Source organism: Peromyscus maniculatus, chromosome 7 (genome assembly GCF_049852395.1).
Source record: "Peromyscus maniculatus bairdii isolate BWxNUB_F1_BW_parent chromosome 7, HU_Pman_BW_mat_3.1, whole genome shotgun sequence".
Classification (NCBI taxonomy): domain Eukaryota; kingdom Metazoa; phylum Chordata; class Mammalia; order Rodentia; family Cricetidae; genus Peromyscus; species Peromyscus maniculatus.
In genome coordinates, this window is record NC_134858.1 from 65,430,741 (window position 1) to 65,445,954 (window position 15,214).

The following is a 15,214-nucleotide window of genomic DNA, read 5'->3' on the forward strand; positions in this document are numbered from 1 at the left end:
ACATGGTTGAGCAAGTGTCCTTGTGGTAGGATTAATCATCCTTTGGGTATATGCCCAAGAGTGGTATAGCTGGATCTTGAGGTAGATCGATTCCCATCTTCCTGAGAAATCACCACACTAATTTTCATAGTGGCTGTATAAGTTTGCACCCCCATCAGCAATTGAGGAGTGTTCCCCTTACTCTGCATCCTCGCCAGCATGAGCTGTCATTTGTGTTTTTTTTTTTTTTTTTTTTTTTATCTTGCCCATTCTGATGGTGAAAAATGAAAGCTCAAAGTAGTTTTGATTTGCATTTCCTTGATGACTAAAGTTGTTGAACATTTCTTTAAGTGTTTCTTTAGCTATTTGAGTTTTTTCTTTTGAGAATTCTCTGTTTAGATCTGTACCCTATTTTAAAATTGGGTTATTTGTTTCCTTAATATCTACTTTTTTGAGTTCTTTATGTATTTGAACTTGAACTACAAATATAGCAAATTCAAGGCCAACCAAGGCAGCTTGGACTCTGCCTCTAAAGAAAAGGTAGAATGTGTGGTTGGGAGACAGCTTAGTGAAGCAGTTGCCTGGCATGTGCGGGTTCCTAGGTTCAGTCTCCAGTACCACATACACTCATAAACGAGACTGTCATGTAACTAACTGAATTATTTCAGGACCTTTTTGGGGGATGACTTGATAAGTCAGGGTAAATGGAGAGAAGGTTAAGGAACAGGCAGTCCTTTTCTGTTAAAGGGCTATTGTCTGTGTTTTTGATCTTATACTCTCTAAGAAGGCAATTTCTTGTGAGGAGGTCATGAAGTTATGTGTAGGTTGTCCATTGTAAATATAGTTGTTACTCACTATAAAAGTATAAGAATTAGAAGTGATCCAGAAGTGTGCTGATGTGACTTATAGGCTCCTCTGACCTGGAAGCCATGAAACAAACTCAACAGCTTTGCAAGCAGAAGAGAAATGAAATTAAAAAAATATTTTGATTATTTTAAATTATATGGATGTGGCTGTGTGTGTGTGTGTGTATGTGTGTGTGTGTGTGTGTGTGTGTGTGTGTGTGTGTGTGTGCACGCATATGAATGCAAGTGCACACAGAGGCCAAGGGTGCCCTTGGAGGTGGAGTTAAAGGTGTTTGTCAGTCACCTGATGTGGGTCCTCTGAAAGAGCAGTATATGTGCTTAACTTGTCCACTGAGCCATCTCTCTGGCCCTTGAGAAATGAAAATTTTAATGCAGAAATAATTTGATATTCTATCCCTGGCACTACATTTCCACATTAAACTGACTTGGTTACATAGCTGTCCAACTGACCAGAATATTATCCCTTGTAGAACATTATTTTATTTCCTTTCAGTTTGCTGTATTGTTTTTCAGTTTGTTTGAATGGTGAGCACCTTTCTTTAAACATTGCCAGTGATGATAGTCATATGACTTCATATCCACAAGTGAGTCAAGTCAGATTTCTTTCTAATAAATCTTGTTAGCAGCACTCACCTGATATCTATATTTTTTAAAATGAAAATGATGGGGACCAGAGAGATGGTTCTGCAGTGAAGAGCACCGTCTGCTCTTGCCCTTGCAATCCTCAGCACCCACATGACAACTCATATCTCCTAACCCCAGTTACAGGGATCCAACACCCTCTTCTGACCTCCACAGGCACCAGGCATGCATGTGGTATACATATATGCATGCTGCCCACAAAAACATACACATAAAATAGGTAAATAGAAATTATGATGAAGGAAGATGTTTGATATTTTGTTTTTGGAACATGGAAAACTTCAGGGGTAGGAAAGGTTAGGACAGAATTGTAATCATGACAACTGGCTAGGACATTAGCTGTCTTGGCCTTGGAAAGAGGAGTTTGGAAAAAGATGAGATAATGAAAAGAGATAATGAAAAGATACCCCAAATGATTTCACTTGTTTCAGAATTCAGATCTCCTCTCTCTTCTGCATACATAGCCTTCTCCTCATACAACACCAAATGAGTTACTAATATTAGGGCCATAGTTCTTCTGTGAAGAGTGATAGTTTCTATGGGCTCATTTCTGAATATCATTAGACTGACTTTGAATGTGCTGGTGGTGAGTCTGGCTTTGAACTCCTGATCCTCCTGCTTCTGTCTCCCAACTGCTGGGATCACAGGTGTGCACCACCATGCTCAGCTTAATACCATTGTTTCTAAGAGAGAATGTATGTTCTGCTTCTGAGTGATTTGTCAGTACGTAATTGTAAACTAACAAATCTGAGTTGTATAGCATTAGCAACGTAAAAGAAGGTAACGCTGGCTGTGAAACAGCATGCCTTGCCTTCAGATCTGGCCTCTTCCAATCATCGCTGTTTGACCTGCTGCCCACATTCATAAAGGAGAGAAGGGACTTCTCTGTTGCTTTGGTTCCTGTTTACACAGACACTACAGTGGCCATGTTGATGGCCACGGGCAGTACTTACAGTGGCTGTGTTGATGGCCACGGGCAGTACTTACAGTGGCTGTGTTGATGGCCACGGGCAGTACTTACAGTGGCTGTGTTGATGGCCACGGGCAGTACTTACAGTGGCTGTGTTGATGGCCACAGGCAGTACTTACAGTGGCTGTGTTGATGGCCACGGGCAGTACTTACAGTGGCTGTGTTGATGGCCACGGGCAGTACTTACAGTGGCTGGGTTGATTCAGTTGCTGGTGAGGCTGGAAGATTGTGTCTTCTGGTGTGTCCAGTGCAGAGCTCTGACTCCAGCATCTTTACTGATGACCTCGCTGGACACAGATGATTAATTTTTGCCCCTCTGAGACTGAGCTGCCTTTTCCTTTTCCAAATTTCTGTGATCACTGTTTGACTTACCAAATGAGGTATTGTCATAAAGTTTAGAAAGTATAAAATATACATTTTTATTTATTTATTTATTTTCTCTTTATTTTATTTTATTTTTTATTTTACAATACTATTCAGTTCTACATAATAGCCACAGATTCCCTTGTTCTCTCCCTTCCACCCCTCCCCCCTTTTTTTCCGGAGTGACAAATATACCAAGTGCCTGGAGAGTTTTGTACTTTTCATGAGGAATGAAAGCTTTATTTGTATCTTCTTCAGCAGTCAAATAAGGATTTAAGACGGAAATTGTGTTTCTTTAGATAAATTAACCTTGAAGATTCCCTGGAAAAACCTTTATGGAGAAGCAGTCGTTGCCACCCTAGAAGGATTGTACCTGCTTGTGGTCCCTGGAGCAAGTATGTTGTTTTACACTGTAATCATTCAGTGACATTGCAAGCAAGTGAAATTGTTCCCCTCTGAAGTTCTCTGATACGAAGAGGAGCGAGAACGTATGTCAGACACTGACCCTGTGTTCATAGGGCAGTGAGTGAGCATACCGTTACATATGTAGACACGTGTGCCGTCACATTTGTATACCAGGGGCCTTTCTGTTGTTGATGAAGACAGTACAGTCAGTCAGTTTTAACTTTACTCCCCACGAGTACTTATTTGGTATCTGAAGCTTTTTAAAGAGTTGTTACGCAGTTGTTGACAGATGTGCTATTGAAGAATGAATTGAAGTAAGAAATTTAACATGTACCAGTATGTTAATTTACGTATTTTAAGACTGGAAACTTTTCCCATATTTTGTTGCTTCTGATTTTAAACAAGTGTTCGTTCACACGTGTGTACCAGGTTGTTTCTTCCTTAGGAATAGCAATATTTTAATAATAGCTAATATTTTGAGATACCTAAGCTTGATATCTCTGGTCATTGCTGTTTTCAGCTAAGATGGACAATATGAGAAAAATCTGAATGCTTTGGGAAAAATTACTCAGTTTCCCAACCATAATATGGATGTAGTGTTTACTTTTCATCTTGCTTGTTTCACTGTCTACAGTACTAGCTTCCTTGTTTAGTAGTTACCAACTAAATACGTACTTCTTCAATGCTGTTTGTGTATCTTGGTTGTCAAGGTGATACTGAAAAGTTTTGAAAGGTAGTGAATATTAACTGTTTCTTTGCTATTATGAAATGCTATGATTATTTCCCTTTTTGTCTCTTAAAAATGTTTTTTTTTTAGTTCATCATACAGATAATGCCTCTCATAATGGCAGCTTAATATATGTGCTACTATATTTCATTAAAAATCTCCTTCTTATAGATTTTTTTAAACTTTTGTATTTTCTTAGAATATTATTATCAGATATGAGATTACAGATAAAATGATGTGTTAGGATTATTAATTACCCCCAGATACTTTGTGAAAACACTTTTATCAGTCTACATTAATACCAGATAATAGATGTAATTATTCATTTTTTGTTTGTTTATTTGTTTATAGTTTTTTTTTTTGAGGCAAGACTTCTCTGTGTAGCCCTGGCTGTCCTGGAACTCACTTTGTAGACCAGGCTTGCCTTAAACTTGGAGATCCTCTTATCTTTGCCTCTGGAGTGCTCAGATTAAAGGCATCCACTACCACGCCCAGATTTTATTTATTTTAAAAATTTATTTATTTATGTGTATTTGTGTGTGCCTGTGTGAGTTTACGCTCACCACTTGTGTGCAGGTGCCCCTGGAGGCTGGAAGAGGGTGTCAGATCTTCTGGAACTTGTGAGCTGCCTGATGTGGTGCTGGGAGCCGAACTTGGGTCCTCTGCAAGAGCAACAAATGTTCTGAACACTGCACCACATCTCCAGCACTCATTTTTATAGATACTAATTTTTACCCGTCAGGCAGTGGCAGCGAGTGTTCAGACCCATTTTTCTGTCTTCTGCTTTTCTGTTTGAGTTATCTACCCAGCCTTTCCTGTCTTTTCTGTTTTTAGCTACCTTTCTCTTTTTAATTTCTGTCCTTTTTTTGCTTTGTGATGCTTTATAAACAAATAGGAATCATTTATGTGCAAATGATTTTATATAATCATTTAATGTAATTTTTATGTAAAAATGTAAATTTTTATGTAAAAATGTAAATTTTTATAAGGTTAATCTTTGCAGAAGTGTTTTTTGACATATAAAAATGATGTTAGCATATGATTATAATGAAGTTAAAGTTTCTCATTTGTGTACTGATTAACTTCTTTTTGTGAGAATTAACTGTGTGTTTTTAGGTATTAAGTATGATGCTGAGAAAGAGGAAAAATCCTTGCAGGACATTAAACAGAAAGAACTTTCCCGAATTGAAGATGCCCTTCAAAAGGCAGCAGAGAAAGGTACAGCAAGTTTATTTTAAATACCTAGACACTTATATTTCAGACACATTTAATATCATTTCCTACCTTCTTTTTTCTTTTTCTTTTCTTTTTTGTTTTTTTAAGACAGAGTTTCTCTATGTAGCCCTGGCTGTCCTGGAACTTGCTCTGTAGACCAGGCTGCCCTCAAACTCACAGAGATCTGTCTGTCTCTGCCTGCCAAGTGCTGGGACTAAAGGCTTTCACAGACTTTCTTAAGCTCAGTTCCAAAGAAGGAACCTTCTTTTCCAGTCTTAAAATGCCATTTATAAATATTTCATTGACCAACATTGAGGATTGATTGCTTTTGTCTAGTGACCGTTTTGTTCTAAGTTTGCGAAGATAGCTGTCTTTTGAGTAACATTGAGATATGTGTATTTTATGTGTGGCATTCATTTTAACCTGCGATTTTGTGAGATGACAAGGTTAAGCTGTCACAGTGCAGGCATGGCTAGATGCTGCTGCTATGATCCTATTTCCCCATCTCTTCAGGAGATAAAAGATTTCCACAAGTCTTTTCTTCAGGTCTCACCATTTTAACACCCTCAAAAATTTCTGTTTTTATCTAAGATAAATTTGATAACTATATTACATTTTGATTTTGACTTTGGTTTCTAAAGCCAGATCAGAATGAAAGCAAAAGCATCATTAGTCTGTAGTGTGATGATTGAAGGACTCTTCCAGATTTCAGCTTGTTAATCTCTTTAAAATCAAACCGTATCTGTTTCTGACTGAGGTATAACTTACTAGTATTTCACTGCATTTTCCAGTTGTTTGGTGTGTGTGGGTTTCAGTGATGACGACTGATAGTCTCTGATAATGTAAAGCAAATATTTTTGAATTTTATTATTTCACTCTATGTACAAAATTTCTTTTTTCTACAAAGAAAACAGGATAAGACCAGGCAAATATTAACTTAAAAAATGACCTGAATTTACAGTTACACACAGGGAGGGCTCTTTCTGTCGCACTGGTAACATGAATCAGTGAGAACTCTATTTTGAAATGACTTTTCCAGCTGAGTGTGGTTGTTTAGCTCTGGCTACTCTGGAGGTTGATGTGGGAGGCCCTGTAGTCCAGTAGTGTGGGCTGGTCTGGGCCACAGGAGACCCTCCTTAAATAGTTGCAACAACAGTATCTGTTCCTGGAGGTTCCTGGTCACTGACCCTAATCCCTTTTTGTCTGAGGAATGTTTTTCTTATGCAGAAATGTTGATTCTTTACTAGAAGTTACTAATGCCAGTCATAATACAGAGGCCACTATAAGGGAAGAAAATGGTTCTCTTTTCCACTTAAGAATGTTACCTTTTCATTGAAACTTAAATAGTTGCATCTTTAGGAAGAGTTTATCTGTGTTGCTTCTTTGTACAGAATAAAGCATGCTGAGGTTTTCTGAGGGAAGTCCCGTAGGATTTTTAAAAATCAGTTTTGTTTCATTAGTGTATGTAGAAATAGTTCAATAAAAATGAGGTGTGATACTCAGAGAGTGCTAGAATTTCATTTCTTTCTATAGAATTTTCAGAGTAAGTATATTTTCTTAATTCACACGCACGCGTGCACGCACACGCACACATGCACGCACACACATACATTGTGCACACATGCACACACACATGCACATACATGCATACACATATACCCATCTAGGCATAATGGCATATTTAGGTATACTGATACATAATTATACATTTATAGTGACATATATAATTAATATGTTACCTTTTGTGAAATCTCCAACTCCCTTTTTGGCAGGACTACTTGTAATTGCTTAAAAAAAGTACTTTAGTATTTCCAGTGTTCTGTAAGAAGGTATGAACTGATCTGTTTTAGTAATTGATGGTTTAATTGGGATACCGATAACGTTCTATACATTTTGTCCTTTGTGCTTATGAGATTTTGACTCCTAGGTATTTAGTGCTTAGCCCTGAGCTGACATGTTTGGGTCTGGTGGAGACTCGTGATTTCTCCGTAGAGGGTGAATAGATATGGAGCTGGTCCTGCATGAGTAGGTCTCAGGTCTGTACAGTATGTAATACAAACATGGCAGCTTCTTGGGTGATACATTTTAGGATTTGTTGGAATGTATTTAAAATTCAGGAAATGGGGCCTGGAGAGATGGCTCAGGGGTAAAGGCACTTGCCCCCAAGCCTGACAACCTGAGTTCGATTCCCCAGACCCACGTGGTGGAAGGAGAGAACTGACTCCTGCAGTTGTTCCCTGACTTGTGCTTGTGCACTTGTTCACACATAAATACGTAATAAAAACATAACATTAAAAAAATAAAATTCAGAACGTGAAATTCAGGTTTTCATGTACTGGTTCTGAATGTAAAATAGTTGAATTTAGTAATTGTTCTCAATATGCTGAGAGATTATTTTCCTGTAACTGAAGAAATTCATTTAATCATTTTGACTGCATTGTAAATGTTCTTTCCTAGTTTCCATGGTTATGCATCATCTTCTTATGATGCTTTTCATGTGAATGATAACTATGTCCTTTAAGTACTTCACCTCTTACCACACTAATTAATAGTTATTACCTAATTATCACATTCCTTCAGACTTACCTTCCTAGTCTTTCTTGATTTTAAAGTGCAATGGCACCTTTGCCTGTGTAGCGACTTGGGGAGATAGTAAGAGCAAAAATAAAACCTTCATGTTGACATACCTGAAAACATGTAACTTCTTAAAAATACCGCTACCATTGTTTGGAACAAAAACTCAATTTTTTTTTAGTTCACTTTCAGTGAATTTACTTAGCTGTAAAAATAACCTTTTTCTCCTTTCATTTCTCTGGAGTGACTTTCTGTACTTGGGAAGGCACAAGCTTCCCATATGTTAACTTCCATATTGACAATGTTAATTTTGCAAGGTAGTATACACATACACTTAAAAATCCAGTGGTTCCCTACGGCACTCAGGGTGACAGGTGGCAGTCCCCTGTGCGCACTTTGCTGTCCTCTACACCCTTTTCTTCGAGATCAGTTATGTTTTAGGAGCATCAGTGCTGTCATTTTCTGATTTGCTAATGTGTGACATTATCCCAGACTTCTTGTTATGGTCGTCAAGGAGTTTGCATCTTGCTGTTTCTTTCCACGCTAACTCCCTGTCTTCTCCTGTTGACATGAGCCCCAAAGGCCACGGCGCGATGCCCTCTGTGTCTTCTCAAAATCTGGATAGGTCATGACCCCTGGCCAGTTACTCTCTGTGACTAGGCTTCATTTGGGAGGGAAATGGGGGAGGGTGCTGTGACTCAGTGGGCAAAGGGTGCAGGCAGCCTATCTGCAAGGAACATGTCACACTAAAGTAAGATGAGATTTTCTCATCTGACTTGAAAATGAATGGCAGATGTCATAGGAACTTAATGAACATGGGCAAAATGACAGGCGGGGAGAGAATCCAGAGAGCAGATCCGTGTTGTGTTTGAAAATGAAAATCACAGCAAGACCCAAACCATCACTGCCCTTTACCCGCCCTGACCAGTTTGATGGCTCTGACTCTAACGATGGAGAATTTTTGGTGTAATAGGAAAATACGGTTTGTTTGTGGAAAGGACGGACCTGCTGTTACTGGGAATGTCTCCTTAGGAGTGGGTGGTTTACTTAGCCAACTCTTCACTCGCCCTGGCACGTGGTTTCTTAGTCTTTGCAGTTAAGTTTAAGGGCGTTTCCCGTGCAAAACTGAAGGTGTCTTACAATGCTTTGCCTTTCGGTTTCTGCTGCCGTGGGATGCAGGTGCACACTCAGGGGAGTTCATGTATGGCTTGGAGAACTTGCTTTACAAGGACGTCAAGCCTGGTGGGTATGCATGGTTAATTATACTTCGCTTCATGAATGTGATGTTCTCATCCATGCCTGAGCGTGAATGTGATGTTCTCATCCATGCCTGAGCATTTAGTGGAGTCCATTCGATGGTGTGCTACCCTTTGAGAAATATGGAAATGTAATTCATGTTCACACCCTTGCCCTTCCCTCCTCTTCCCTCCCCTTTGCAGCCATTCACTCATTCACTGAGTCTTTTGAGTGTCTTCCGGGGCAAACTCTATGCTGGGGGCTTGGCATTTGTGGATGAGCAAGCAGAGTTCACTGCCCCTGTGGAGCCAGCTCCCATAGCGGCAGGTGATTATGAAATTCCTACTGCCCTTTGGCCTTAGTTTCTAGTACTAGTTTCTAGTAGTAGTCCTGACCACCTGACTGCTTTCTCATGCTTACAGCAGAGATTTTCAAATTTGCAAGAAGCAGTAAGATGATTTTTTTTTTTTTTTTTTTGTAATCATTCAGAGCCTCAAGGCAGGACTTCTGCATCTTCCCATGCCCTCCCTGATTGTGGAATCTTCTCTAGTCTGCTGCCCCGTGCAGTGTGTTGAAACCTGAAGCTTCACAAAGGCAAATTGAAGGCTGTTTGCTGTAGGATTTAGAAGGGAACCTTTTGTACACTAGGATTTGTACCAGATATATAGCAACAGTTTTTACTATTTTAAATAAAATGTTACGTTTTTATAACTCTTCAGGAGTTTTTCTAATGTTAATTTAATCATACTTTAGATTTGCTGGACTAAATGGTAAATGGATCTGCATCTCAAATCTTAAACAGTGGGTGCTATGTTAGAATTCTCATGCAGATCGAAGCTTCTTTCATATTTGCGCTCATTTTGACAGTAGGGAGAGCTTGCATGGCAGAGTCATAGTGTTAAGTGAAGTTATCTCGAGGACAGTTGTGCTTTTTACAAATCTGCCATGGTAGTGACCATGGCTGACTGCTGGTTCTTACTTTGTTCGATACAGAGGATAGTATGGGAAATCTCAGAGCTCATTGTGCAGTTTTATAGGCCATAATGAACCGGCTCTCTGTTGTCACTGGGGCCAGGGTTTTCTGGTCTATAAATGGATGTTGGTGACCCATTCTACCACGTTACACAATCACTGGGCCTTGTTAAAAGCCATCAGAAGTCACAGTGAAGGACCTTAACTGATTTGTTACCCTTCTTCTTTTAGATTTTAAAGTAATCCTGGATAAAGTGAGGCTCGTGGTACAGTGAGAAGAGTTCCTTTGATGCTGGCCTCATTCCCTTAGCTAGGAGCTAATGTGTGCTTTCTGACAGTTTCCCCTTTCACTTTCCAAGTGCACAGTCTTCCCTTATTTCACACCACTCTTTTTTTTTTTTTTTTTTTTTAACTTTAGAGCAGCCATTCTCAGAAAGGCAGAGCTAGCTATTTTCATAATGCTATCAAAGCATTTAATTTATCACTGAGTTGGCATCTGTGTGCAGGTGTTCAAGCAGTGGCTTGTAAACTCAGTGGCTGCCGTGGCCTGATCCAAGGCGGGACACCTCACTGGACCAGTAGTCATTGTATTCTTTACTACAGTGTACTCATTACAAGACAAAAGAAAATGAAGTGTGCCAGTACTTATTAACGTATTTCCTTGATAAAATAGAATTTCAGTTGTAACAGACATTAATTCTTGAGCAGGTCTCTAAAATTTTGTGGGACACGAGAGAAAGTATGTGTGAAGCCTTTCTGAATGCTGAGGCAGGTTCTTTCTCAAGGATGATTATTTGTGCAGATGTGGGAGTTTTAGCTGAAGTTGCCTCTTATGGACAGAGGCCGTTTTCTACTTGAAAGATTGACCGATTGTCATCATTCAAGTTTGAGTGTGTAGCTACTTCACAAAACAAAGTAAAAGTGAACCAGCGTATTTGAGTGGTAACACTTTGTACTTTGAAGGAAACATTAGAATTTTAAGAAGCCCTCGTTTGCCACCTTGAGCTAACAGCCACCCAGGATGGCCAGACTTTCCCATGAGACTGGTGGTGATTCCAGCAAGGGTGCCTCTGTGTTAAACAGTGACAAGACTGGGCCTGAGGAAGGCTTGCCCAGCTCATTGCAGCGGGATTTCCATAGAGCCAGTGAGGATGAGTCACGGGTGTGTGAAAGGCCCACGCAATGTGTGAGGAGGCCAACTGATTGTGATCTGGCTGACTACAAAACTGTAATTAAGAAACTCTATATACTGAACTTGAGTGCATTCCCCATTATTACACAAAGAGACCATGAAAACACTTTTCATTGTGTACTTCAGTCAGAACAACATATTTCAGTGGATTGAAGGCAGAAGTAGATATGTGAGCCCAGCCATCTTCTACTAAGCCAGATATTAAGGGGATTGGTAAAAATGAAAAATCACATGCTTCTCACTGTGACTTTAAATTGTGTTTGTATATAATATATATATATACACATACAATATATGTATATATAGGACATAATTATAAGTAATCAAATGATGCTTTAATATTATTTTGAAAGAATTAAGAAAATAGTTTCTGTTTTTATTTCCAGCATGGTAAATATGAATAATTATAGAGTATATTACTTAAAATCTCTTCAAACTGCTTATACTTTAAATGTGAATTAAAGGGTCCTGAGACCAAAGTTTTGAGAACTGTTTTAGAGTATTTGAGAGCAATACATTTATTCTTCATTAGATTAATTGGGAACTTTCATCACTATGTAGCACTCTTGTAGATTTAAAATGGTTTGAGGAGGACTGACGTGATGTCCCTCACGCTGACATTAAAGATTGGGCAGGGTCTAGACCACCTGTGAAGCTAGAGAGTTAACAGCTGGAATGGTTTCTGAACAGTGCTGACTTTTTTACTTTTTTCCAAGTAGTGTTCCTTGAGAACTCAGTCTTTCTGTATGTTTGACTTATGGACTGGAATCAGGAACTGTGACTGTGTTAGGAAATGCTGGTGTCTGCGCTATCCAGCTCCTGTTATGTATGTAAGTGCTTTCTTCTGGAAACTCAGAGTTTGTTTCTGTAATTCAAGTTCACGCCTTAATTTTATGGTAGAAAAGTTTGCAAATATCAACAAAACAAAATAGAGTTTACAACTATATACAAATATATTTCCATCTTATTTATGTATTTTGTTATAATGTTTATGTGTAGATGTTTTAATTCATTTGAACAGACAAATATTATGTACTTTTTGCTTAGATATGAATCTCTGTCCTTGGAAGCCTCCTGCGGGATAGGAACCTTTTGCTCACTGGCAAGAGAATCAGGCAAACACTTTAGATACAATGCCCTCCCTGTTGATTAGAATTTCGTGTAAGCTACAGGCCCTGGGGCTGCTAGAGGAGCTGTGAGAAGCTTCAGACAGGCAGCGAATCATACAGCAGGATGCTGGACACGAGACAGCCAGCTATGCCTAGAAGATTGCTCAGCAAAGGATGGCAGCCATTTACAGAACGATGTGTAGGGAGGCGGTAGGCATTGGCATTATGTGTGTTTTGTAGTTCATGACTGGCAGGAGTCACAGAGATAAGGCCTGTGTCATGCAGACATTTGATTTTATCTGGCAGGCTGCAGAGAGCCTTTGAATGATTTTGAACAGGGAATTGATGGGCTCAACAGTATTTTAGATGCAGTAGCATGCAGAAGGTTCTGTAGCAGAAGGTGAGGATGGGGGCAGAGTCAGGAGAATGTCCTCGGGGAGTTCAGGTCACAGCTGATGCCTGGCTGCCTGTTGAGTAGAACATTCAGAGGCTGGGTAAGAGAGGTGTTGGTTAATGTGAAAATGTCAAATAAAAAAGGATGCAATTTAAAGGAGTGACTGCTAGTTGGCTGGACTGTTTAGTATACAATTATGCCCTATGCCCTCATACTTTTATGAGCTATAAGACACACCTAAGCAGTTCCCGTTTGTGAAGGGTATCATCTAGAGAGGCCATCAGCACTCAACCCTTTCATCCCATTTGTATCCCTGTGTCCCTGCCACACATTGCTTAAAACCTTTCCCTGAAGGTTTTATATCATCACCATTACATTTCCAATATTTTGGTAACATTGAATTGTAATTGACACTGTAAATCTGTAGTCATGAGGATTAAAACACCATTGGGAATGGCTATATCTTATCCATATTTTGTATAATTGTTCCTTTCAAGCTATTCTCTAGATTAAAGGTTGTTCTTTAGTGCAGAATGCTAGTCTAGTAAAGGAAGTGTGTGAGTTTGTGTCTATGTTGAAGTAGTAGTAGTAGGTCAGTCAGTGTAGTCGGAGGTAAGTGACGCTGAGCTTTGATGTCAGGAAGAATTCTCGTATTTTCTTTCCTGTCCTCTTGTCTGCTAACTTGACTTTTATCCTTTTCTCACTAAAATGCTTCCACTGAGAAGGACGTAAGCGTAAAAAGCACAAAAAACATTTTAAGAAACGTTTTAAAGGTCTTGATCGCTCCAAAGGTAGGTACACACAGTTCTCTGCCTGTGCTGTTTATACACCTTGATTTCTGTCTTAGAAGGTAAAATGATCGTTAGAGTGCAGTTTAAATATAAAACTGATTTTTAAGTTGGAGCTGTATATCAGGCTCTAATGTAAACCTAAGAGAGGACCCTAGAGCACATTGTAATTTCTGTTGCGTAGTTCCATTGGTGCCCCTCGGCCGTCGGTCAGGAGGTGTGTGAGAATCGCAAGTCTTGAGCTCCTCTTTTTCTGTTTTTATAGATAAGCCCAAAGAAGCAAAAAAGGATACATTTTTGGAAAAATTGGCAACTCAAGTAATAAAAAACGTTCAAGTGAAAATCACAGACATTCATATTAAATATGAAGATGACGTAAGTGGTTTCAGTATTTTAAGTTGGTCATTAAATGTGTTTTATGATATTCTGTATCTTACAGTATTTCATCTGTAGATTATTTGAACCCAATTTAAATAATTTAAGATAGCCACTCCTGTAAATATGCCAGTGTTCCACCTTTTCCACTAGGCTGAGTTAGCCGGGGTCTACATATATAAATACACTGTAAAACGGCTGCATGTAAAACCACGTGACTGTTCTCTGTTTCTCTTTGGTTTATTTGGATTTTGTTGTACATGTTATGATGTAACTTTAGGAAACTAATTTCATTTTTATATGGTCAAAACAATTTGTTCTGAAAGGTGATGGAGTGACTCTTGGTAATGGCAGCCAGCAGATAGGGCCTCTGGTCATGCAGTTACAGCCTCTTACCTGTCCTTAGAGTGGGCTTGAACTGGTCATGAGCACCCACAGTGGCTCTGAAGCCAGTCTTGACACAAGCCACCCCGGATTCTCATGTTAATTTGCATTAAGTTTTGACTAGATTGGAAGCATATGATATACAGGGTTTTGATTTCCTTTCCAGGGTCTCTGTGTAACACTATTCAATATTGAAACAAAACAAACAAAACACTCTACTACTTACTTTATCTTTTAGCTTTCTGGAGGAATTAAAGTGAACTTTGATAACAACTTAAATGTTCGTGGTTATAGTAAACTAGGAAAAATGTACTCCATGTATTATGGAAGTGAAAAGAGTTATTGTTAAAGCTATGTGGGGGCATTTCTATACTTGGGGGTACACATGCAAATGATATAACTAATTTTAAAAGCTGGCGTGCTTTTCCCCCAAACCTAAAATTAAGAGTACAATAAGATCCACAACTGATTTCTGGCTATATAAATGAATAAATTGAATGAAACATCTTGAAGAGACATCCGCAGTGTTGTTCACAATAGCCTAGATGTAGGAGCAGCTGAAATGCAGTAGACAGATGAACAGATAACAAAAATACTGTACTTTTCCACAGTGAAGTACTTTTTGGCCTGAAAACAGGTCGTTTTGTCATTCACAACAACATGGCTGGAGCTGGTGATTGTAAGAAAGCTAAATAAGAGAGTTACACAGAGAAAAATACTGCAGATAGTAATATATATCTGGTAACTAGAAAGTCAAATGCATAGTGGCTGCTGGTTATGAGAAGTAGGAAATGGTCGATGTGTGAGGTGAATTTCCCAGGTTCCAGCCCTCCCCAGCAAATACAGCTATGGCAATATCACATTGTACTCTGTGTCCTAGTAACATAGTACTGAATGAGAACCTCAGGTGGAATCTGTCTAAGCTTCTCACCATTGAAAATACAATTAGGAAGTCGTGTGACTTCTTTCTGTTTAATAAGGAATGCACAGAGATCCATAGGAGTCCACTCAGTCATATCTAGA

General features: G+C 39.0%; 1 protein-coding gene across 3 annotated transcripts in view; it reads left to right on the top strand.

The window, feature by feature from the left end:
* The window catches only part of Vps13c (vacuolar protein sorting 13 homolog C), a 153,880-nt gene that overhangs the window by 17,691 nt on the left and 120,975 nt on the right, over positions 1 to 15,214 (top strand). For 2 of the 3 annotated variants that reach the window (XM_076576580.1, XM_006979294.4), the window contains exons 4-6: positions 3,120 to 3,215; positions 5,069 to 5,170; positions 13,698 to 13,807. In XM_076576580.1, coding sequence (XP_076432695.1) covers positions 3,120 to 3,215; positions 5,069 to 5,170; positions 13,698 to 13,807 — 308 coding nt within the window. Of the gene's footprint in view, positions 1 to 3,119; positions 3,216 to 5,068; positions 5,171 to 8,920; positions 8,984 to 13,369; positions 13,436 to 13,697; positions 13,808 to 15,214 lie in introns of all 3 variants that reach the window. The other variant, XM_006979296.4, reaches the window with a different exon arrangement.